Raw genomic sequence first — 27356 nt, forward strand, 5'->3', positions numbered from 1 at the left:
AATGGCATTATCTTTTTCAGATTATGGATAAAGAGAACAGTTGCAACTGAATTCTTTAAATTTGATCAAATTTTTGTTCAAAGAAGTTTATTATCAGATAATTAAAATTAATTTAAATTTATTTCAGTGTTCAAAGTCATATTATGACATTTGTATTTTAGATATTTTTTTAAAGTTTACATTATAGATTTCAATCAAGAATTGTTTCATTAAAGCTGCGACTAAAATAATGAAGAAAGCTTCACTTGAATTCGTAAAATTTTCACTCGTGTATCAATGTACTATTCAATGAAACAAACATTTTTTTTTGCACAAACTTATTTACTAGAACATACATCACATTATAAATTTAAATGCACAAACATGACAGATATGTAACATCATTTATAACATGGCATTCTGTATATATCAATTCGTTGTTAAGTCTAAACACTAACATATGCATAGTTATTTCAAAATTCATTTGAAACATTTGCCCAACATTCAGAAAAAATGCATTTAGGCAAAATTATTAACAAAAAGACAATATAAATTGTAATACACATTTCAGTAAACAAATGTTACTCAGTTTGACTTCAAACTTAATTTATGCATCTTTAACTTTTTTTATTTCTCTCTGAAATGTAATTTCTTCAAATTTGAAAACACTATAAAAAGGGAAAAAAGTTTGCATAGAAATTCTGTTTTGTTCACCTTTCCAAAAGCGCATATTACTTCTCGTTTGACCGAACTTTTTATGTTCTTAGTAAGAAATAAAAATGCATCTTTAGTCTCTTGAATTTTTATAAAATTCCGATCGTAAAGATTAATTTTAATAAACATTTGTATAATGTAAAATTCACGTCTTCCGTTCAGTCTTTATCGTCTAAATTTATCACCGAATATTACATTAAAGTATTTATTCAAAAACTGTTTTAATTTCCTTTGTAATATTACGTGCTTAGGACACTTATGCAAGTTATGTAAGCATATTAGAGTAAATATGTATATAAAATGCAACTTGTGTTTTTTTATTTCTTATAAAAGTTTTTCGACATTTCGATAAATATTAATTTATAAACAAGCGTTATATTTTATTAGGTTTTTCTTTGCTCTTACTTCACTCCGTTTACCCGTCCTACCAAAAAAATAATTTCATATTTTCAAAACAACCTTTTTTCATTTATACAGTGTTAAAATCTTAATCTAGTAGCATGGAGGCAAACTTAGTTAAACAGCCTATCACTTAGGTATATAGTAGAAATGTTTGAAGTAAAAGATTAGTAGAAATGTTTCATTTAACGGAGTATTGCGGGAATTCCTAGCCCGATCTGTTACCTTTTACAAAAAGGCATAAAAATTTAAGCGGATAATATATAGGCCGGATATAAAAGAAATTAAATAAAGGAGAATGTAGGTATAAAATAAAGGAGAATTAATAATATTAAATAAAGGAGAATGTAGGTAAGGTACGCTTCTTGCATTGTGACAAAACGATGGTATCTAGAGCCATTAAATTTTTAATAATCCTCCACCTATGAGCTCGTGGGAGCTCGGATTTTGAATTTCGAATTTGTTTTGTGCTTTATTTCACATTTTGTAAAATTTTAACAGAATTTTGATTAAGAAACTAAACGATTTTATAGCGAGCAATGGCAACACTGTGCAGGAAAGAAATTACAGTAAGACCCCGCTTAACGCTGTTTCGTTTAGCGCTGTTTCGGTTTAGCGCTCTTTATTTCAACCCAGGGATTCCCCGAAATTGTGCGCAGCGCGAGGTTTTCAAATAACATGTCCGAAACAGTGTAATTGTGTTTCTTGTTTGGTGCGGTGCTGTACGGACGCATTTTTATCATTTGAAACATTTGTTGACATTATTGTAAGTATAAATTTATATAATACTATAACGATTAATACAGTGACAAATATTATGATCTTTAGTTTTTATCATGGGTGATAATAAAAAACAAGAAAAGAAAGCAACCAGAAAAAGCATTTCACTGGAAATTAAAATGCAAGTGATTAGAAGATTAGATTCCGGTGAACGTCAATCTCAAATTAGTGCTGTATCGAATTTGGCAACTTCAACAATAAGAACAATTTTTAAGAATAAAGAAAAAATACTGTAATCGGCAACTGCGTCAAGCTCTGCAACTAGAATTACCCGTTCTAGAAATAACATTATAGAGGAAATGGAAAAACGACTGTCTATATGGATTGACGACGAAATTGAACGCAATATGCCATTCAGCTAATCTATCATAATGCCTTCTTGACAAAAAGGCAGAAAATTGGAAACACAGAATAGACTGAATGATCTGACTGAGAATTTTATGTTTTTATAAGTATATTCATTTATATTGTTTTTATTTTTGTAAGAAATAAATGTTTGGTTTTATTTTTATTTTAAAAAATATTAAATTTAATACGTAACCGATTTCCTATCCATCTTCCCCTAACCCCATTATTTACATGTTAAGATAGCCTCGTTTAGCGCTGTTTCGCATTACGCTCTACTTTGATGGAACGTATCCCCCGCGTTAAGCGGGGTCTTACTGTATCTCCAACGGGCGACACTGTCTATCAGAAATTCTAAAGGCATGCTGTTTTTAAATATTTTGCGATATTGCTGTTGAATTGAATTTTATGTGGTTTAAGTTCGAAGAATATGGTGTTTAATAAATAAAAGTAACACACAAATAGCCCCTTTGGGCGTAATATAAAATGTGGACGCATTCAGATTTTCTTTTTTATTATTAAATACTTTCGCCCCTCCTTTTTTTTTTTTTTTTTTTTTTTTTTTTTTTTTGATTTAAACGAGATTTCAACTATAAGGGCTTGCTGGCTGTAACGTGCAATTTTAAATTGGAAATTAAAATTAGATTGCTCTAGAAAAAGGGTGAACTGCACTTCTCTCAAAATGAATGCTTTAATTTCTTGTTTTGCAATATTATATCAAATGAAAGTAACTTGTTCTGTATTCTTTTGAACACCAGCCTGAAGTATTAAAATAGCGTTACTTCAAGATTTTTTTCATTCAAATTTTTGAGAATTTTAAATAAGAAAAGCAAGAAATGTTTAATCATGGTTCTTTAACTGCAGCGCAAATATCGCTGCAGGTATTAATTTAATAACAGAAGTCTGCATCCATATAAATATTAATTCTTAATTTGCAACATTAAACACTGCAGTTTGAAGTTAAACTGCTTGCAACAATTTAAAAAGACATTTCAATATGAAGTACAAAATTTTTCCTTCAAAAAATCGGATATTAAAAAAAAAAAAAAAAATGTAAAATACGATGCAATAAAATTCGTAGAAACAATTTGCGTATCGATAAAACAAGATTTTGCTCAAACAGAAAGTATAATCGAAGAGACTAATGTCATACAATAAAGTAAACAGCAGATTCGATAAATTTGCCATTACAACAGCTTTCAAGCAATAGATTAAAATTTCATATGGAACATTAATACTATCTATCATATTTCCGTCATTTTTACGTTTGTATGCTGGTGATTTGTATGTATGTATGTGTTATTAGTCCAAAAGGGGCAATTTGCAATGAAGGACTATTAATTTCGTTTGGGCATTTTACGTTGAAAACTATGAATAGCGAATCACTTTTCAAATTGTTGTCACCAAATATTAGAGCCCTGTATTATATTTAAAAGAAATCAAATAATGAAGAATCTGCATAAATGTATCTATGTTTCTCGCATTGTGATAAAATGACGGTATCTACAGCCATCAAAAATTGAATAATGTAATCTTCCTTAGAATATGGGCATGAGGAAGCCCTAATTTAGAATTTGGAATTTGTTTTATTATTGATTTCAAATTTTGTAAAACTTCAACGAATTTTTGATTAACAAACTAAACGATTTCAAAGATTTCAAAGATTTTCAAATGGCAACACTGCACGAAATTGTTTTTTTATCTGCAGTGCAGGAGACTCTGTATCAGAAATTCTAAAAGATATCTCATTTTAAAATTATTTTGCAATATTGCTGTTGAACTGAATTTTTATGGTTTAAATATGTAAAACATGGTATTTATAAATAAAGGTAACACACAAAAAGTTAAAAAAAGTTTTCTCATTATTCTTTGGTTATCAAATTAACGCCAGAACAAAATAATACTATTTCACTGTACTTGATAAAATTTTATAAACACTTGCCGTTTCATAGGAACATTAAATATTTGCATAAAATGTTTTACTTAACTCTTTAATTTTTCTTATAATAATGAAAATTTAATAAAATATTAATAAGGCACGAAAATTGATGTAAAAATTTAGTTTGAATAGTGCTAAGTATGAATTTAATTAAATATTCAATGCTCATCTAATTGTAGATGTTTCATCCTTGAATATTTTGCAAATGTTTTATCATTTTATTCTTATTTGCATTTCGTGATTATAAAAATTTAAAACATTTACAAAAATAAATGTTTTTGAGTTTGGCATTGATAATATAGACACAACTTAATACGGCATTACTTCAAATATGCTAACAAACTGGAAACACAGAGTATCTAGACATTCAGTATGTTAAGCACTTTTTCCACAAAATTAGCCAATGAAATTAGTTCAACTAAAATACAGCAATGGAATATATTTTGTTTACACAGGCCGTTAAAATGAGCACATAATCATGTTTATACTTTATTGTATTAAAAAAATTAAATCATTCTTTAAAAATTTAAAAATTATTTTTTATTTTGCTTAAAACAAAACACATAACGTATTCATAATCAGCTGAAATTAAACTAGATATTACTTTTTTATTGATTTAAAGTAATAAAAGAGTAAAATTATATTATTATTTATTAAAATTTTAATATTTTTAACAAATATTATTAAAATAATTTTTATTATAATTATTATTTAAATAAATATTGTAGGCCTATATGCAGTGCATAACTGCTTTTCCATTTATTTTTATACAGTATCACAAATCATATTAAAGGTAGCATATGTTTATCTAAATTAATTTAATACTTTTTCAAAACATTAATTTAGCATTTAATTTAATTTTTCTTTTATGTTATTTCGAAGTGAACGAAAAAAGTAACAGCAAGTTGGAATTTACTTGACCTAAAAGAACAATAAGAATTCGAATGACTGGAGTCACAGATATCCAGAAGACGGTTGCTTGAAGTCTTGCTGTGAAGTAAATAATGCTTCTCTATTGCTTTCAAATAATTTTACTTGTTCGAAAATTAAATATTTTCAAATTTCAATTAAAAATTTGAAATTTTACTTATTTTACTTATCAACATAGGATGGAAAGTTAGCATTTTTATTACATATTCTGTATTTCTTAGATCTCTTCTTAGATATTTTTTGAAATATATAAATAGCTATTTCTCAGAAAAAAAATAAAAAATTTGAATTCTCTTTCAAATTTTTGATGAATCAAAGATAATGATAAAAAAAAGCTGTTGAATATACTGCAGTTTAGGAACACTTTAATATGCATTTAAGAAAAGATAATAATATACAGGATAAATTTTAAACATATAAACGAGAGGTATTAGTTAACATTTGCTATATATAGATATAAAAACATAAATCGTTAATTAGAAATTTTTTAAGGCAAAATGCATCTATTCTAATATAAGAACACTGAAAAATACGCTAATATTTTAACATCATTATCAAAGAACATCAATAGATAATAGACTTTTTATGCATTAACTATGTAATATTTACAATTCATTTTATTTATAATGGAAGACATTAACATACACTTATGTGTTTGCTCATTAATTTGACGACGGAAAATCCATTCACAGTTAATTGACAGCAGTTATAAGATAGGAATATTATAAATATCTTTTAAAACTTGTGTGAACTATACTCAAACAACTCTAAAAAATTTAATGCCTATGCTTTCATTTGTTACTGTGAAGATATGTTTATTAGATAAATTTTCCAAATAAATGATGATAAACTTTCCAAAACGGTGAAGTAATTGAAATCATATTCAATTACATACTTAATTTAGACTTTTTAAATCAGTGTCTGTTTATTAAAAAAATAATTTAGCTACTTGAAGTGAAATAAACATTGTCTTCTAATATCTAGGCATGCGGAAAACGTATTTAAGAGTATCGCAAATAAGCTTTTCTTATGTTCACACATTATTACACAACTACTCACGCTATATTACTAGACGAATATTGAGTCACAGTTTGCTATTCGCTAAACAATGAAAATGGTTTCCTATTTTTTAAAATTTTAAGATTCAAAATATCTTAGTTTTCCCAAATTCTCAGAAAATTAATTCAATTAGCTGCCTTATAGTGTTCCAAATAATTTTTAATTCCATCGAATATATAATACATGCATACATATATCAAAACGAAGTTAAGCTGAAAAGTGTATGTACTGACATACTGAAGTACAAAAATGGCTGAAATGAAAACATAAAAGGCTTTAAAAATTTTTGCATTGAATCAAGTAAAATTTATTAGTTAGAGAATATTTTCGTAGTAAGTTCATGCAAAAAAAAAAAAAAAAAAATTAGATTTGTATAATACATTATGACATTCTAGTGCAGTGTAAGAATTGAACATAATTTTCCTATTTAATTCCATACATCATTTGCACTTTATTGGATTAATATGAGCATTTGTCATTCCAAAACCAGTATAACAATTAAATAAATGGGAATTTTAGTAAAAGTATTTAAAATCTAAATTTAACAATACATACTTATTACATTTATGCACTTTATTCTGTGCACGCAGGTAGCATACAAAATTATGCGAACTGGTTGTGAGCATTTTATTGGTCATGTAGATAATTTGCAAAAAGATTTTAGTTTCGTTTATTTGATTACGACAAAGCGCTCGAGGGCTATTTGCCGAAGAAGAGGGATGCTTTCGTGTAGGAATTTTGAAGGGAAACTGGCTCGTATACAGGTGGAGAAAACCACAAAAACACAGCCCGTTTGCGGGATTTGAGCCTCGGGCCGAACTGCCAGTGTTCAGCGAATTTACCGCTCGGTTGCCGCTGGTGGGATAGTTACGAAAAGAAAAAAAGCATGTAAAAAGTAAAATCATTCTTTCGAGCAAAGCATGCTTAAAAGTTGAAAAGTGTACTTAAAGATTTTTCACAGAAGAAAACGCTTGCAGCATTTGCTTCAGTATAATGCGAGTTGTAAATATATGCAAGAATTTACAGATATATGTCACATAAAATGTGAATTTTTCTCTTTTTTAGAGTAGAGAAAAACACCGATAAATATCAATGAAAATGTACATGAAGGAAAATAACAAAAAAAAAAAAAAACATAAATGAATGGCTTTGGAATGACGCTGTCCTTATATAAAGGGGCAATAAGATATTTAGCATAGCTTTGTACAAAAATAAATTAATATAAATTTTAGGTTTGTCTTATTTTATAGAAAAATCAGTTAAAAGATAGCATGTTAAAACAAAAAAACTTTAGTGGGAATAAGGAAAATAATTGAAAGCTTTTCTTATTTAAGAGAAAAATAATAATTAAAAAATAAATAAAATTTAGAGAAATTTTCGCAGTTGAATATTTACTGAATAACTTTAACCATTTTAAAAATACGCATAACGATAAAAACAAATCAAATTGCATTACTTTTTTTATTATTTAAAAATATCAGCGACATTAGGGAAAGAAAGTATTTTCTTTGCAGTAGCAAAACATTGTCATTGTATCAAAAGTATGAAAATGATGGGGCAAAAATGAAGTTAAAGAATTCGAAGTTTATTTCTTGTTAGTATGCATGTAATTATATATATATAGAGAGAGACTGTTCCACACATTTCTTGCGTTTATAGTGCTATTTTATGCCATTTTGCAAAATACTTAAAAGGCACTCGAACATGAAAGACTCTTAAAACAGCTGTTTTGCTCTCTGTCTTAATCAAGAGGAATTTCATTATACTTATCAAGATGAATAACATAAAAGTGAAGGTATTTTAATATACTGCTATCTTTGCTTCGTTAGCTAAGCAAACTTATATGATCAAAAATAGAAGAAGTATTAAAAAATAGTTTTTTTTAACTGCAAGTCTTTGCAAATTATACTTAACTATGTAACATGTAATAAATGGAAGTATTACGTTTATTTTAGTCTAAAAATATTTTAAGTTAAATATTTCTTCCTCACTGATAGTATTGAGTTGGCAAGAAAGCTAATTTTGGTTTGCACAAATTGATAGCGCTATATTCGTTTCGTTATTCTTCTGACAATTTTTTTCCCTTTTTGTGATTTGGCAATTGACACTTTTAGGTTGCTACAGGAACAAATTCCATGCACTTTTTGTTTGCAACTGTTCGTTTACAGCCAATTTTAACACCGGGTGCAAAAATAAACATTTTCGACTTATTTTACATTTTTATTTTTATTAAGGCAAGAAAGTGGCTTAGGCTCAAAAAGAGATATGAAGTTTATGGTATTGATTGCTTAGCGAAGCGCATATACCAGAACTGTTTTAAAACATTTCGTTCTAGAGATCTTTCACTTGAAGGCGACCAATGTTCTGGCTGACCTTCTGATGGTGAAGACGACAAAATTAAAACCATAATTGAATCGCATAGTCATATAGCTGTGAGAGAGATTACGAAAAGAGTATGTATCACACACAGCAATTGAAAATGATATGAGATGTATTGGACTCGTCAAGAAACTCGATATTTGGGTTCCACATGAATTGAAAGGAATTCACTTAACGAATCAATATTTGTGATTTTCTTTTCAAACATAATGCAGTCGATCCTTTTCTTTTTAAACGAATTATCACTAACGATGAAAACTGGATCGTCTACAATAACATTAATCCAAAAAGATAGTGGTTTAAGCATGATAAATCAGCACAAATCGTAACGAGAGCTAAATTGCACCAGAAAAAGATCATGATATCAGTTTGGTTGGATTACAAAGATGTATACATTAAGCTGCTTTCAAGCAACCAAACGATCGCTCCGTTTGTTTTCCGCCAACAACTTATGAAGTTGGAGGAAGCAATCAAAGAGAAAAAGCCAGAATTGGAAAATCGCAAAGGAATCGTGTTCCACCAAGACAAATGCGAGGCTTCTCACATCTTTAGCAACATGTACGAAATTATTAGAGCTTGGTTGGTAAGTGATGTCGCCTTCCTCATATAGCCCCGGACTTTGCGGTATCGGGTTATCATTTATTTCGAAGTTTACAAAACTTCTTAAAGGACAAAAATTTGAGCAACAGCGATGACCACAAATTGCTTATGGTTGAGTTTTTTTACTGATAAAGACCAGAAGTTCTATGTGAGCAGAATCAAGAAGTTACCAGAAAAATGGCAAAGGGTCACCGAACAGAATGGAAGATACATGACAGATTAAAGTTAATTTTTTGCACAGAAAAAAATTAAGTTTTATTTCCCACTAAAAAACCGAAATTACTTTCTAATCAACCAAATAAATTCCTTTATTAAAGCTAAAGAATAATACTGATTAAAACAAACTGGTGATGATTAAATTTTAGAATGTTATTTGATGTTATTTTTCTATACTGCCACTGTTAAATGCAATTTTGTCATAAATATATTTATTTGCGTTTTTATTTGTAGCTTTGTAATGGAGTATTCAGTATTAAAAAAGGTTTGCAAATTTTGATTCAGCAATATTGATCTTATTTTTCGTTATGAGTTGAAATTAAGTAAATATGAGTAAGATACATAATTTTGAACCTCAAATACTTCTACAAGAATATTTAAAAAGTACGGTTCAACATTTCATTTCCCGACACATTTTTTTCAAATTTAGAAGTAATTTGTATACTTCAGAATATCTTCTTTGCTTTAATTTAAACTACGAAATCGCTTACACAGATTCCACTAACTAGCAATTATATTCCTGAATTTCAAAACTTTTATAAGTACGGACATGGTTTTCATATGCCTTTGCTTACAAGTCAGCAGCGTATTCAAGAGAAGTGATAACATAGATTTTTCTCTCGCTACTAGATATGGCACAATGATTAAACAAAATCCCTGAAGAACACGACACATGACACATAGTATGATAATAAAATATAACATACTTATCTATCACAGGTTAATAACAGACGGATATATTCGATAAGATAGAAAAGATACTTGTCACAAGAAGTACACTTTAAGAACACCCATTAAATCACATCCATAAATAGAATTATAATGACTCAAGACAAAGAAGAAAGAATTTTCAAACTTCTCATTGTTCTTTGGAAACTGCCCATACTGAAAGAAAATGCAATATGAAATGAGTTAAAAATAGATAAATTAATAATAATAGGGATGAAATTTAGAGCAATAACACAATTAAAAGCATTGTTACGTGGGTACCGGTTCGTAATGGATTGAATGTGCACAAAACCGATGACAGTTTGATAAAATTCATTTTCCCAAAAGAAATACTTTACTCTTTTTTTAAAACCTTTCACAAAAGTACTCGCACAGCTGTTCTCAGTATGATAGAGCACAATCAGCAGTTACCACTTCAAACTACTAAAAACAATGCAAAGGCACCACTTCAAACTACTAAAAACAATGCAATGACACAACGCAATTCAAAGGGCATCTGAAGAGCGAAGCTCGCACGGAGATCCACCAATACTTCGAATTCTACTCGGAATTAAACAACGGAGAACTGATGCTTTCTCCGGTCTTATACAGTTTTTCCCCAGGAGCCGAGAAATTTTTGTCCTTTCGATTTCTTGAAATTCTTGGAAGGCATACATAGTTATAGTTACATTGGGCCGGATGCAGTTACAGTTACATGGGAATCGGACCGATTACAGTTACACAGGGATCAAACAAAAATGTCGCCAAATAATCGCCAATTTTGGCAATTTCTAGCCAAGTTTGGTGACAAAAATTAGACGCCAAAACCATAGCAAATCTATTCGGATCTTAGAATTTATTCGAATGTAAATCAATTTCAGCATAATTTGCAGAGAAGGAACTTTACAATGTACACGAACCATAAACCTTTTTCTAACCTTCGCTTTTTCAAAAAAGGTCTGATTCAGATTCCCTTCATCAACTCAGACACTTCATATCACAATCCAGCACGGATTTCAGACATGTTACTGGATCCGATAATATCATGGCGGACGGGTAAATGAGATCCACCTAGCTTCAACCGAAGTTTCCTCTATGACTGTGGAGCAGGCTAAAGATACCCAGTTATCTGATCTACTTGCTAAGCCTGATACATCACTTCAGTTTCAACGTTCGCAATTTACTGTAATATTAGCACTGGAAAAGTTCGATCATACAGTTCCAGAGAAGTTACTCTACTCAGTTTTTAGAGACCTTTATTGTTTATCCCAACTAGGCGTTAGTGTCTCTCGTAAACTTATATTCAATAATGATTTGTGTGACAAAGGATGTTTAAAGGCATCGAAAATTCATTGATACACTCATAACACTTTACAATCGGCTCTTGTTGTTTCTCAAAGATTCAAGCACGTTCACCTCAAAATCCTGGGATCCTTGCCTACATCTGAGGGATATACACACCTTGAAACATTTATAGGTCGTTCTTCTCTCTGGCCTGAAGCGATACATGTGCAGCATATTACGGCAGCGCATTTGTTATACACTGAATAGCAATATTCGGAGTCCCAAAAATTATAACTACGGATCAAGGATGAAAATTCGAGATACATTTAATTTTTCCACAGAACAAGATTTTAGGAATTCGCTGCATTCGAACTTCCTTATATCACCCAATCAGCAATAAACTGTTTAAAAGATTTCACCGGACCCTTAAGCTATCCTTAAAATATCATCATAACACACGCTAGGTAGACCCATTCTTCTTTGTCTCCACTCAGCTTTTAAAGATGACCTTGGTGGTATTAGTTCTGAGATGCCGTACGGAACAACTTTGCCATTACTAGGACAATTCTTACAGTCATCCAACCACCTGTTGCAGACAGATTTTACTAGTTTTCTTCCAGCACCTGTGCAACACCATGCGGGATTTATCTCCTGCTTCTATTTCTGCACATACTAAACCTTTCTATTTTGCACCTCCTTTTTAGAGACTTGTTCTCGTGTTTTTGTAAGCACAGTAAAAGCACCATTGACGCAGCTGTATAATGGTCCCTATCACCTTATCAAACGTTATAATATAAACTTCCTTTCAAAACAAAAATTCTGATCAATGGAAAAGAGTTTGTTATCGAAACTGACCCTTTGAAGCAAGTCTTCACTACTCAGTACGACGTATCACCGATGCCAACTATTCCTAGTGACAGTTTACCAAAGACTCCCGTTATTCCTATTGACAGTTCACCAACAGCACCAGTTATTCCTAATGATAGTTCAACGACTCTGATCATTAGCTCAGCGGAATTATCAAGCGAAGTATCAACTTGAAGAAAGCCTTTGAAGAAAATTGCTCGTCTTGGTACAACAAGTGAGATCTAATCCTCGCTACGTATCATGTGTCAGTAACTACAGTACTTGGGGGTGGGTAGTGTGGCTGCTTAACCAACTGAACTTTTGAACTATTATTTCCTTTTTCACTGTTAATTTAACTACATTATTTCATATATAAAAAACCTCTTTTAATTATAAAGAAATTGTATGTATGTAACTGTAACCGTACCTATATATCAGTTAGGAATGCAGTTCTGCTCGTGTTTGTGTGCAGATGCCTGCATCCTTGTAACTTGTTTTTGTTAAATATAAAACTCGTTATGTAGTGATGAAGGCTACTGACTTATTTTGCTAAGCGAATCGCTTCTCCTTCAATATAACGAACATGTATTATGACCTAGAACTCTATAGTGGTGTACCCGATATAGCACAAATATGTAAATTTAGTTACTTATTTAAACCCTCAGAGAATTAAAAAAATATGCAAAAATATCTGGCAGAACTTTTTGTATCTGAAGAAGATGGACTCGTGCTTGATCGCTCTCGTAATGGATAGTTTTATTTAAACTCTATTCCGAAAAAAAAATTGCTGATTTGCGTAATTTTAAGTTTTACACTGGATTGTTCTTCTTCCATTTTGATTAAATAGTTATTTTTTTAAATAGTGATATATTTATCAAAAATAATATAATATTAATAAGTAGTTGTACGAGTGAAATCGTATGCCTGTACAGTAAATAAAATATTTATAGAGACAGCTTCTTTATTCCACAAAGGTTTTTAAAGTTGAGAAAGAAAAAGTATTGTGTTTACAATATTTAATATGTTTCAGAAATAGTAGAACGACTTTGATGTATGGTCTTGTTATTGTAAAAGTAATTCTTTGTTAATGTAATGCTTTTAAAATAACTGTCCTCGTTCGAAGGGCGTTTTTCAAAATGTTTGCTATATTTTTGAATTTATGTGATTTTTTAATGAATTGTACTCAAATTTAAATGTTATCACTGTAAAAGAGATAAAAAATCATTATTTTGAGAAATGTAGGCAAAAAACTAAAAATTTTATATCGAAATTAATAAAAACATTAACCATCACTGACAGGAAAATATTGTCGATGAAAATTTATTTTTGGCTTTATTACCCAGAAATATGCATTGAACTAGAATAACTTGAAAATATTGATTCACTAGCAAAATGGTCAAATATGTCAGTACACAAATTAAAAAAAAAATACACGCGCTGTTGAAGAAAAAATGATGTAACTTAAATTCTATGGGATTAATTTTTTAACTTCTAGTCTACATTATGCATAATAATGTAATAAACGTGTGTGCAAAACTTCAAGTGATTCTATAATGAACGTTTAGAGTTATCATGGTTGCTGTGAACATAAATCATGAAAAAAAAAAAAACTATTCGAAAATTCCGTTTAAAGCTTTCAGATTGTTACATGACATTATATACACAAATATTCACTAAAAATGCTCCTGCGTTATATGTGACAAAGTCAGAGTATAATATTTAAAAGAATAGAAACATCAACATTATGGTTGCCTTTTAATTCATCAAAATCACTTTTTTCATTTGCAATAAACGTTCCAGATAATTTCACAGACAGATGTTTCAGTTTCATTGTGATTACGAGAATCAGAATTTTCGCTTTTTTGAATGACTTTGTATAAATTTTGGCATTCTCGAGCTTTCGATTATTAAACACAATAAATAAAAGTGCAGAAAAATGAATCTTTAGCATATAAATTAGCGCAGGAAATTTGTACACAGAACAGAAATACCGAAAGCTCAATGTAAACAAAACAATAAGTTTGAAATGTTGTTGGCAAACGTAAAAGAGAAAATACATAATGAAAATACTTTGCCAGATTCTCCAAACATATCAAAAGGCTTAAAATTATTTAATTTATAAATAACACAGAAAAAAGTGGAAATTGCACCTTTAATTTGCCCTTTAACTTCCGGTTTGTCAGACAGTTACTTCTGGTTTGTTGTATCTCAGAAAAACCGGTATATCTCCACTTCTAATCAACATATCAAGAAGAGAAAAGCTGTTTTCGATAGCTAAGAATATGGCCTTAAAGATATTAAATTTAAAAAAAATGAGTTTTTCAATCGAAATCGGCCTTTTGAACGAGGTCGGCTACCTTAAATAAGTGATATTTTTTGTTATACATAAAGGTATGCTTGAGCTATATATAATAAAACTTTTCTGTTTATGTCAGGTCCATACTTACCTATTATTATTATAATGATGACAAATCCAATTCCTATAAGGATTGCAAGCATCTATGAATAAAAGAAATGTACATAAGAAACACCTTATGCAATTTACAAAATAGTAAAATCTTTAAATATGTGATCTTTAAGAAATTTACTTTCATTTCATAAGAGTTTAAACGTTAAAGACAATCACCTACCTGAAAAAATACTATTATTTTCGCTTTGGAAATTCACTCAATCATTGCATGACATGAAGACGATGAAGTTGAAAACAAAGTTAAATAACTTTCAATGAATGTAAATGAGCTAATTTACATTAGAAATTATTATTTTTACCTAGGTTAAAGCAGGAAAATTTAGGTGATTTATGAAGTCTAAGCATATTTGTAAAATACGATTATAACTTAAAATTTGCTATTGGATTTTTTAATAGTTTATTTTTATTGCGTTAAATTATTAAACTGAGGCATATGTTAGAAAAAAGGAAACACAGAAGTCCTCTGTTGCCCAGCGTTGTTGGTCCGAAAATTTCTATTTTTCCGCAGCCAAAACTATTCAAAAAACATCTTCCATTGGTAAGTTAGATTTTCTAGAGGCGTTTCACATTAAAAAATGTCTTTATTCTAGTTAACGACCCTAATTCCAATCCGTCTTTACCTTCAGCTTTCGAGGGAATTATGTTTTAGTTTTCTTGTTTCATCAATAGATGGCGTCAATAGCTTAACTCCTATCCAGCCATTCTTATCTTATCTTATCACTATATCTTATCTCGTTCATTTGCTCCTTGGCAGCTGAGGATGATGGTTGCATAAAAACATCGAAACTAGTCCTGTAAAAATTGGCAAATATAATGCTGATGTTTGTTGTTTAACTTCTAGATTAATATGGAACTGCTATTAGCTTTTGACAGCTATGTTATGAGATAAAAACAATTTGCTTGTTTCTGATAATATTCGATTCTGATAAGTTCAAATTAATTAATTACACCGAAGCTTAATACAGTTTTTCTTGAATCAAACTTCGTGTTATACCAAAACGTGTTATTCATGTGATCAAAGTTACTTTTAGAAATGATACATTACTTTACAATTTTTCCACCAAAATTTGCGCTTCAATTTTCCAGCTTGTTTTCCAAACTCTGATGCTTCGTCGTTTAAGGCGTCTGAAATAAGAAAAACATGTACGAAACATATAACATCAGATGTTTAGAATTTTAGTACACATCTATTTTATAGTAAGCAGTAAATTCCATAATTAATGCAATATTTTGAGTGTCAAGTTTTGTAAAAATCGCAGGGATAGTTTCTAAAATATTAGTTCTCAAAATTTTATCTCCTCAATATTAATTGAATTTGGCATATATTTATTAATATCTCTTTTTTATTAAAATTGGTTGATTCCTTTTTTCACACTTCGAAATTTAGGTACAATCCAAACAAAATTCGCAGCTATTTTCTGATTTGTTTTTAAAATTTGTATTTTTAACAAATTTTTCGAAAACATTTTTGAATTACAATCTATTAAATCTTTACAATCATAAAGCAGATGTATTGCTAGGCATACCAGCAAAAAATTAGAGTTTTATATTCAAAATTTCCAAAAATTTAAGTGAATTTATATATCGATGCGTTCTGAAATTGACCATATTTGTTACAAGCGATAATGGCGCCAAATATGCTTTAGACTTTGTTAAAATTATTTGAAAGTATGAACGATGTACCTTTTTTTTTTTTGGCGAAAGAAAAATAGTTGGTATAAATTAAGGGCTTCTCTAAGTGGTGCCAATTGAAAAAAGTGCGCCAAGATAAATTTTTAGCTTTCTCGGTACATTTCTCACCAAACTTTATAAAATTCAGTATTTGGACATAATTTGAGTCGTAGAATGGAAATATGAAAGAAAATCGTCATGCCATTTCAGTCTACATTAAGTCGGATTTTGTGTAAAAATACCTATATTAGAACAATGCTATATATACATCTGATATATATCCTAATTCGCGCTTTTAAGACACCAAAAGCAAAAGTTAAATTTCTTCAATCAGCCCAGTAGAAGAGGAAATATAGAACTGATCTTTTTTTTGTGTGTGTGCAAGGTATACATGCCGTACATAATTTTCACAATGGAAGATAAAAGCAAACGGCTATATTTCTTTTGTCCATTACTAATACAATATAGTAGTTAATTAAATTCTTCTTGTGAGATACAAGATGTCTTGCCGTTATCTAACATGCCTCAAGTTTATATTTTTTAGATTCCAGAATTTAAATACATATTATTTGAAAAATATAGCAAAAACCTTCTTATATTATTCTGAGATACAACATCAGAAGAATTTCATAAATGTTTTTTTCCACTCGTGTGCAAAATTAAGAAAATTCGCACATCATATCTAATTTCTAAAACAATGGAGAGATTTTAATGAAATGTGGTACGAATGTACATTTATAACAGAGAAAGAAGTGTGCCGTTCAAAAATCATTTTATATGCGCATGATTAATCGAGAAAGTGCATATTTAACAACCTAGAAGTTACAGAGTATTTTATTTTAATAATTTTATTAAATTATTTCTTTTTGAATAAGGAAACTTAAACATCAAATCAAATTATTCTTATATTAGTAAGGTTACTAACTTCAAAGGAAAGCTAGCCCAGGTGTGAAGCTTATTTTAAGAATCTATATCATTTAGAAAGAATGTCTGAGGCGTAGGTGTTTTGTAACTTGATTTTGTCAGCACATTTGAAATGTACGGCATATTCATTTATTTTTGTTTTACCTATCCTATTTACGTGTTTCTGCTTTCTTTAATAATTTATGGTTTTCTTTGGATTTTATAACTTCTTAAATTTATCAGATAATTTTACATAGATATGGATTTTTAATAAGTTTAGAAAGTATTTTCTCCCTCCTCCCAACATGCTTTCGTGGTGTAATGGTAGCACATGCGGCGCGTATTCAAGAGGTCCAGGCTCGAGTCCCGACAAGGGCACTGCGCACTTTTCACCTCTTCTGCTTCGAGAAAACCTAATGACTATACAGTGGTGCCCCAACTAAAAGGTGGTGGACAATAATTCGTCACCACCAGGATTTGGCGAATGGATCGCCTAATTCAGTAACTCTTTAGAAGGGGGAATATATAAGGTACCTTCATCCTTCCTGCATGCCTTCTTGATGTAACGGTAGCACACTCGCCGCATATTCGAAGGGTCCAAGTTCGAATCTCATGTGGGCATTGCACATTTTTCGCCTCTCCTGCTTAAGAAAAAAAAAAAAAAAACTAATGACTCTACGAGTTCATTTCTTTTGATTCTTTGTTGTTACAGCGTATAGGTAAATTTTCTTATCTGTAGAATTTCCGCATTCTCAAATGTATTCTAAGAGTTCTTATCTTGTTGGAGAGAGTTGGTCTTTCACTTTGATCGATGTATGCATGATAAGGCTCCGGTTTTCTTTTCATTATAAGAATTTGGTTTCACCCTGTTTTTTAGCTTCTCAGAAGCACGCCATGAATCTTAGCGCTTTATACGTAAATTACAATCTTGTGATTACAGTTTACGTTGATTATTGGACTTGATATTCTTTTATAAAAGAACAGACAGGCGAGATTATTTCCCGCAAATTTCAGTTTCACTCACTAAACGCTTATCGTAATTTAAGCAAATATTTGACATTTTGCTAGAAGGTATGTCTTTAGAGCAGTTAAGAGAAGTAAGAAAATGAAAAGTGTAAAACACTTAACATTACTTACATTTCCCATTCAATTATTGATTTACAATAGAATGTTACGAATCGAATTTTAAACCTGACTTTTATTATCACTGTCTAAACAAGCCTGTTGTATAACATGTAATTAATCTTATCTTAGAGTCTAACATATAGTGCATACACACTCTTAGACAACAACAACAACTACAACAACAACAACAAAAAAAAAAAAAAAAAAAAAAAAAAGAAAGACGCACCAAGAAGGAGCTATCTGAATGGGACGAAAATCGGTAGAAGTCATGTACATGTACAGAAAAACAAATGATTACAGTTTGAGAAAAATTGGATGATTTATTGAAGTGATAGAGCTTCACAAATTGAAAAAGTCAGTAACGCGTTTGTCCTTCTCTGCCCCTTATTCAAGCAGTTATTCGGCTTGGCATCGATTGATAGAGGTTGCGCATGTCCTCCTGAGGGATATCATGCCAAATTCTGTCCAACTGGCGCGTTAGATCGTCAACATCCCGAGCTGGTTGGAGGGCCCTGCCCATAAAGCTCCAAACGTGCTCAATAGGAGAGAGATCCGGCGACCTTGCTGACCAAGGTAATGTTCGGCAAGCACTAAGGCAAGCAGTAGGAACATGTGAAGTGTGGGGGCGGGCATTATCTTGCTGAAAAGTAAGCCCAGGGTGGCTGACATGAAGGGCAACACAACGGGCCTTAGAACTTCGTCGACGTACCGCTGTGCTGTAAGGTTGCGCCGGATGATAACCAAAGGTGTCCTACTATGAAATGAAATGGCACCCCAGATCATCACTCCTGGTTGTCGGCCTGTCTGCCGGAAGACAGTCAGGTTGGTATCACACCGCTGTCCGGGGCGTCTCCAGACTCGCTTTCGCTGGTCATCAAGTCTCAGTTCAAAGCGGGACTCATCACTGAAGACTATTCTACTTCAGTCAGTGACATTCCAGTGCGAATGAGCCCGACACCACTGCAAACGGGCTTGACGTTGTACAGAGGTCAATGGTAGTCGGGACCTCAGCCCCCTTTCTGTGAGCCGTCTATGAATGATCCTTGCGGTTACTGAAGCATTAGTTTCACGTAGAATCGATGATAATGATGCATCTGGGGCTGTGAGTGCCGCTCTGACGATTGCTCGGTCTTCATGTTCTGTCGTTTCTCTAGACCTACCGCTTCCTTCTTGACGCTGTGTGCGGCCATGACCAACATCGTCTAATAGTGGCATCGCTCCTGCTCAAATGTCGAGCTATTCGCCGATAAGACAAATCGGCTTTTTTGAGCGAAACTACGCGACCGCTCTCAAATTCTGACATCTGCGCATATCGTTCGCGCACCTGTATGCGAGGCATAGTTACTGTCTACCAGAGTATACGGAATGAAATTCGTGAAGAATTTATGATCTGGAATCGTAATTTCTCCTCTTAAATATCCTGCCAGTTGCGCAGATCAGATGCGCTGTAGCGACAATCGTTCAGCCAAAATATTCATTGGCAGCCAAAGTGTAAAATTTTGCATTTTCCGTCGAAACCTGCAAGCGTATCAATTTGTGTCCAATATTATTTATATCTTCTCGGTGATTCGTTTTTTTTGGTCCGAGCGTGTATTATGATCTTTCATAAGAACTTTTAAAAAATTTAATTTATCTATTGATGTATGTAATGTTGTTATGTTTGTTACACATATTAGAGTTATCTATTAAATTTACATCAAAACTGGTATACCTAACGGATTTTTCCAGTCTTACTGAACTAAGGTTTCATACAACACTTTCATGAAAAATTTGTCGTAATAATACTGTTTATGTAATTTGCTTGATAGTAAAAGTGCACACAAGTTTTAGCATGTTTTGGAGTTTACCAAATGCAGGAATATACCGATATATTTTGCAGATACTAGATTAACCTAATAATTATTTCTTACAGTTCCTGGGTTTCCATTTTAAGTTATTAACGCAAGCGAATAATTGTATGTGCGATAATGTGTGCAGACTAAAAACAGTTTACAATATACAGCATTCTTCTTCAGTAAAAGTAACAAAAGTACCACAGAAGGTTATTTAGATAAAGGAGAATATTGCTTTCTTACCTGCTCGTCCATCGAGGTCTGTAAGCTTCTCATCTCTTTGAAGAATAAGGTCAACATTTTTTTTCAGTATGCCAGTTACCTGTAAATGAAAATATTATGACTTTTCTTTTTTAATGAAAGTGCTAAACTTGCTTGTAACAACAGCTAGTAACTCTTCCGGCATAATTCACTTTCTGATGTTACAGTAGAGACGCATTAAACGATTTTTAAAACAAGAAATTTTAAGACTAGGATAATTTTCTTTTATTGGAATCTTTCTCATCTTTGCCGAAGAGTGCCGAACTTTTCCCAGCATTTTTTCGTTATGCTACTGCAATGCATTTTGGCGGTACTATTTTCATAAAATGTATGTGTGTTTAATTATTCTTGTTTACACACATACACACATAATCTCTAGATAATATTATCATTGGGTCTCGGCAAATGTTTTCTCTTTCACAAGAGCTAAAAAACGGGGCAGGTGCATAACAGAAAAGTACCCCTTTCACGGTGAAATCAAAGTTCCATAGATCTTGAAAGACATTAATCTGTGACAATAATTTAGAAGTTATCTGGTTTATGACATTAGTCTGTAACAATAATTTAGAAGTTATCCGGTTTATGACATTAATCTGTAACAATAATTTAGAAGTTATCCGGTTTATGACATTAATCTGTAACAATAATTTAGAAGTTATCTGGTTTATGACATTAACCTTTTGAGGCCGGGGCTTTGGTAGCAGTAAAAGCTGCCAAAGGACGGGGAATCTTGAACCGAATGCTTTCCTCCCTTTAAGAAATCGCCTCCTATTTGCAACAAAGATTCTTGTGTGTAGTTTAATGGATTCTCAGAGGGGTGCATCTATGTAGCAAAAGAAAGCCCTTTGAAAGAGATAAGTGGTTAAAACCCCAGGGAAGTTAAATTTGACATTTCACACCACTTTTCAGCCTGGAAAATGGGGGAAAAAGACATGGCCACTAAAGTGGTCAACCCCGTCTTTTCAAAGAGAGGACTCTATGGCCACTATAATGGCCATCCCGTCTTCAAAAGGTTAATCTGTAACAATAATTTAGAAGTTATCTGTTTATGACTTTAATCTGTAACAATAATTTAGAAGTTATCCGGTTTATGAAATTAATCTCTAGCAATAATTTAGAATTTATCGGATTATTCCTTTATGACATAGATGCATTGGGCAATGGATTAGAACAACAGATATAGATCTCAAAACACCAAATCTTCTTTCCAAAGACCCAGAACCAGTACTGATTTGAGAAACATTCCTTAACAGAATTTAAGATTATATAATATAATATACACTATAAGTTTGAATTTGTAACATAATAGTTTGAAAATAACTTAATATCTCAACATCATTAATATAACGTCTCTGGTTAATATCATTTTGAGAGACGTGCTTACTTCTTCGATCTGAGCATGGGTCTCTTGCATTCTTTTGTGGGCCACTTTATGTTGTACATTTTCTGTTTGCTGAGGAAAATTTTGCTCCTCATCCTCCATGCCTCCGAAAGTCCCCGTTCCTGACCTGTGAGACAAACAAAAATAAGAAAATTTATGCAGTGCTGATATATATCATGTGTATAGAAAATTTAACAAATTCCCTTAATTATCATTCAGTTTCAGAAGTAGATTTTGACTAAATGCATAACGTAAGTACGTGAAAATGTGAAATAGATAATAAAACAAAATTCGAAATTCAAAATTCGGGCTCCCAGGTGCCCATGTTTGGGCCCATACCCATACCTACATTCATGCACATACACCTTTAGTTAATTTCTTTTAAAATAATGCAGGTCGATAATATTTGTGGGCAGATTCAGCCTTTTACAGTGATTCAACGCAAAATCCTGTTTCGAGACTAATAGCTCTTCTGAGCTAACGCTCTTTTTATAACAACAATGTAACATATGTTCCAGTCAATTAAGTAGATAAAATGTAATGGATTTTTTTAACAAAGAAAAACGGTGTTTTTGACATTACCAGAAAATTTTGCATAGCAATTACATTTCGAAATAAAAGTTGACAACTAATAGCCTATACAAGGGTTGGCCAAATTTTATGTCAGTAAGAGCCGCACGTTTGAATTCAGGAATGTTCGAGAGCCGCATCTAGGTTTTCTAAAAGCCACAAGTTCATAGTTACATCATTATAGAAGTAGTGGAGGAGGTTTTAAATAGAAAGAAATCCCTGATAAATTTGTAAAAAGAGTCTGAACTAATTAATTACTTCTTTTGGACACTGAATAGTTTTAGTTTACCATATTTCATACATATATTTTATATGCACGAGCCGCACAAATTGACTGCGAGAGCCGTATCAGGCTCGCCAGCTACACTTTGGCCACCCCTGGCCTATACATTGCGAAAGATAAAATTGTTTAAACTTTTTCATAAAGTATTTTGTGAATATTTGACATATATTTTAGCAGTTTTATTAATGACAATTATATATGGGAAAATATTATTTTTATCTTATCATATTTTATATATTTGAGCCACATCCACATTCGTCAAAAATTTAATATGCCTATTGTTGGAATATAAGGAAGTTAAAGATTTTATATGTATATAAATTGAGAATTTTGATTACATTTTGATGCAATTATTATGAAAAGCAAGATCTGTTATAAATTATAATACAATATATGAATTACAAGTTTAATTTTAAATTAATAATTATGATATATTAAATTAATTAATTATAAAAATATTAATAAGTTAATCAATTTTGTAAGTTATCAGTTATAAAAATATATTTGATTAATGAATTAATATTAATCAAATTATATTAATATAAACTACAAAATTAATAATAATTATTAAACTATATTTGACTTAAATTATGTACAATTTCGACAATGTTTGATTTAATGTCCTTAAATAACTCACTATTCATATATTTACCCTATATAGCCTATAACCATTTTTCGTGTCACAGCATCAGTCACCCAAGCAGCCTTACCGATTAACAGCTGTCTGTTGTTTTCTCTGGGCTTAAGGCATATTGTTCAATTTTCAGATTATAACATTATTGTGAAAGCAAATTGCGAAATTTCAGAATAATTTAATTCTTAAAAAAATATTTTTTATTTATTTTTAACCTTTCAAATTATAGTAACAGTAATGATTTGTGTACAGCGACAGTTTAAAACGCGTGGTTCCTCATAAACTTGGAATTATTTCTCTAAATTTACTGGAAGATAATTAAAAAAATTGCAAATTTTTTGAAATTCTTAGTGAGCGTTTCAAGGTCAGTAAAGACTATGAAGGTCAGGAAAGATTCTCAAGTAAAAGAAAACACATTCATTTGGTTGCATCTACGCATTACAACAAAGGCACATTTCGACGAATTTTTGAAAGATAATTAATGCATTTTATTCAGTGCATATACACGTATACTCGGCCTTCTGCAGCCACATTGAAGTAAAATGAAAGAAAGCGTTGAAGTTACGGTTAGCTAAAATTTTTAATTAGTAACCTTAATTCTAGTTGGTTTTAAAATTAAGAAGCATTGATGTTTACTTCTTATTAGCTTAATTAAATAGATGTATCATAAAGTAAGCAATGTGTAAGATGTATCATAATGTATTGTACAATATTCACAAGAAAACGATTAATATAGGCAAGATGCACATCAGAATGATTATATGTTTATTGATTTGTGACAGAAAAGAGAAATTATAAAATTCAGAGAAAGCTGTTATAAAACGTTATTTTACGTTTTATGCATAGAGTTACAGATAATTAAATTTGATTGAAAATTTTGAATCAGGCACTCGGCGACATGTAGTCATTACTGTCTGTTATTCAAGCATGGTCTGTAGGACAAGCCTGTAATAATTATACTGAATTACCATAAGAACAAAAGACCCGCAATACTAAGAAATCTGAGAATATAAAATCACATCTTCAGGCCAGTTGGAAGATACAGTTTTAACTTCAAAAGCCAGAAAATAAGTTAATGATTTCTAAGATGTTTTCTTAGAAAGTGTTGTTATTGAATTATATTACTCTTAACTTAAAGTTGTGAATTTTATTTGCTATAGGCTTTTGTTTTAACTTTTTTACATTTACTTAAGTATTTGAGTTAGCAGCAGTATATAAACAGCAAATTAAAATTGCTAAGTAAGGAAATATAAGAACTTATTAGAATTACATTATTAAGATATATTATTATAAGAATCATATTATATATTATTATATCATATTATTATATATTATATTATATATGTTATTCTATTATTCATATTATACTATTAAGAATTAGAATCATGAATATTTTTTGTTTGAGACAAAAAAGGTATTGCAAAAATATTTCAAGTGCTTCTATGAATTAAAATACTATCTCACACTCATATATTTTTAAATAAAAATTGCTTTTATGTGTTGCACAGTATTTTTACACAGAATCACGATTTTTAATAAATATTGTGCACTAAATGAGCCATAATTGTTCAATATGAAAAGCTACGATACATGCGTTCTAGGAAAACTGTATGCTTGCATACAGTTTTCCTAGAACGTTTTTTCCTAGAATGCAAAATAAATTTAAAATAATAATAATAAAAACTAAGCTTTCCGTTTTCTACTTTATGCTGATTTTAATTAGATAATTACCGTTATAATTATTTATTCCATTTTACGGGAATTGATATTATGGGGCTTAAATGATAATTCTAATAAGAATAATTTCAGTGAATTACGGTTTTTATACAATGCTTTGATTTCTGTATATTTTAGTTTTTTATTTCCTTGGTGAATAAAGAAAGGTTTTCCCAATTTTCTTTAATGATGTAAATTTAATTCGCTTTCCAATTTTATTTATGATTTCCTTGGGACACATTCTAATCTTGATTTGTGAGAGAATTTAAATTTCACGTAGAAAAATGTATTTAAATATAAGCCTTTATGAAAGTACTCTCACTATAAATACATAAAATGCAAATACGCCAATAATAGCTATACTATTTTGTTTACAATTAAGTACTAAATATATAAATATACTGTCTCGTTTTTAGAAATAAATATTATGATTTTACTTTATTATTATATTTTCCATATTTGTTAAGATGTTTTGCATACTAAATTGGAAAAATTTACAAACATAAATTATTGCATTAAATCACTGATTTTCCCCCTGTGTTTCATGGAATTCAAAGATTCCATTTCAGAGTTTCGAAAGTCAAATTCAAAAGAATTAAAAATGTGGACTGCAAAACTAAAACTATAACAATTCATTAAATAATATATTTTTGAATCAATTATTATTGTAAAGTAGTATGAAATAAATCGGTTTTTATGAGTCAAATTGTAATGAAATAATAACTTTCTTTTTATTTTAAATATAAAGCGTAGACAGTTTGTCTCAGTCTCAAAGATGTTTTTATATTTAAGATTCTGAAGATACAGGAGTTCCAAAAAATTATAGTTTTATATGTTCTATGAATGGATAAAGTTTGGTAATTCCTACATAATTTTCAAGAAAAATTTACTAATTGTTTTTAATTACTTTGTTTTCACTTTCATTAAAGAGGAATAATATTAATTAAAATCTCAAAGTTTACTATCTATTAAATGCATGAAGAGTTTCTCCGAAGATTATGAATAAACGTAAGGAACTAATAATGCAATAAATTGAAAATCTTAAGATTTTACCTTTAGGCTGAAAGATAGCTTAAAACACTTTGTATCTACTTAACATATCTAAAGAAAACACAAATACAGAAAATATTCTAAGCCTTTAAAAGAACTAAAAAGAAATAGATAGTTTAAATTATACTATTTAGTTCATAGATAAATTATATTTAATTTGATTACATTATTAATATTGCTACAACAGGATTACTTCAAATTTAAAAAATCTCTTCGTTGATTATTTAACTGTAATTTAGTTTCATGTTAAAAATAAATGAAGTTTCTCTTAAGAAAAGGAAAAAATGAAAAATGCAAAAGTTAAAACAATCACTGTATTTAACGACTTCAATAAAAAGTTTTTTATGAACATCTTCAATAAATTTTATGTATTTTTCATTTTTGTTAAACGATTTCGTCAAAAATTATACATTGCATAAAATAAAACATTCCTGTCACAAAAAAGTTTACATATTATGAGAAAATTAATTAAAATCACTATTTATAGACGTCATCTATAACCTGCGACACATATTAACCATGAGTAAATTCAAAAATCGCATAAGTGTTCAACGATATATACTAATTTTAAAGACTTATAATTAATCAATTTAAAATCATTCTTCTTTTAAAAAAATTCAATCATTATTGAAGAGAACTGTGAACTTCGACCTTTCTCCATAATAGTTTGAAGTTTCGTACTTTAAATTAAAGCGAATAAAATTTTGCTCTACGTATGTCCACACTTGTTGGCTTTCCGACTGATTTCCTCCATTAGCCATACTGTGAAAGAAATTTCAAATTCAACAATGAATACACGAATTAATCGTGTGATATAAATATTCCTTAAGGCTTTAAGGTCAACAACGGACGTTCCCATAAGTGAGCTGAATTTTGTTGGAATCATTAGGCCTAACACATTTAATAAAGATCTGAATGAGTTAATTAAATATTTTCCAAAATAACAATTACTAAATAACAATTCTTTTCTAACCATTTCCAAAGATCACTCCCAAGAGGCGAATAAAAGGTTCGGAGGTGAGAGTTCTCAATAGCCTGTTACTTCACAGCTTTGGATCGATAAAGAAGGAACAATAAGGAATTTCACAGAATATGCTTAAAAACACTGAAGTACATTCAAACTAATAGGTTTGTTGTTACTTACATATTATGAAGGTTCTGTTGAAGGGGTATGTAAGTATTTTAGGCGAGCTTTCCCCCAAATCCAAAACGATGAAGGCGAAAATGGACGGTGCTTTGAAGATTCCAAAAGGGAAGGCAAAGGGAGACAGGCTAGGAGAAG

At 30.4% G+C, this 27356-nt stretch overlaps 1 protein-coding gene across 1 annotated transcript; it reads right to left on the reverse strand.

Moving 5' to 3' along the window:
* Positions 1 to 309: 309 nt before the first annotated feature.
* On the reverse strand, positions 310 to 27356 carry LOC118191623 (vesicle-associated membrane protein 3-like). Its single transcript, XM_035362447.2, has 6 exons — positions 27219 to 27356; positions 21825 to 21948; positions 20423 to 20501; positions 15694 to 15773; positions 14626 to 14677; positions 310 to 10225 (listed from the first exon to the last, which is right to left on the reverse strand). Coding segments are annotated over exons 1-6 (363 nt in total). The 5' UTR covers positions 27221 to 27356; the 3' UTR covers positions 310 to 10199.

The sequence above is a fragment of the Stegodyphus dumicola genome, chromosome 7, assembly GCF_044657685.1.
Source record: "Stegodyphus dumicola isolate Sdum_Otavi_A_Nest chromosome 7, ASM4465768v1".
NCBI classification, from domain to species: domain Eukaryota; kingdom Metazoa; phylum Arthropoda; class Arachnida; order Araneae; family Eresidae; genus Stegodyphus; species Stegodyphus dumicola.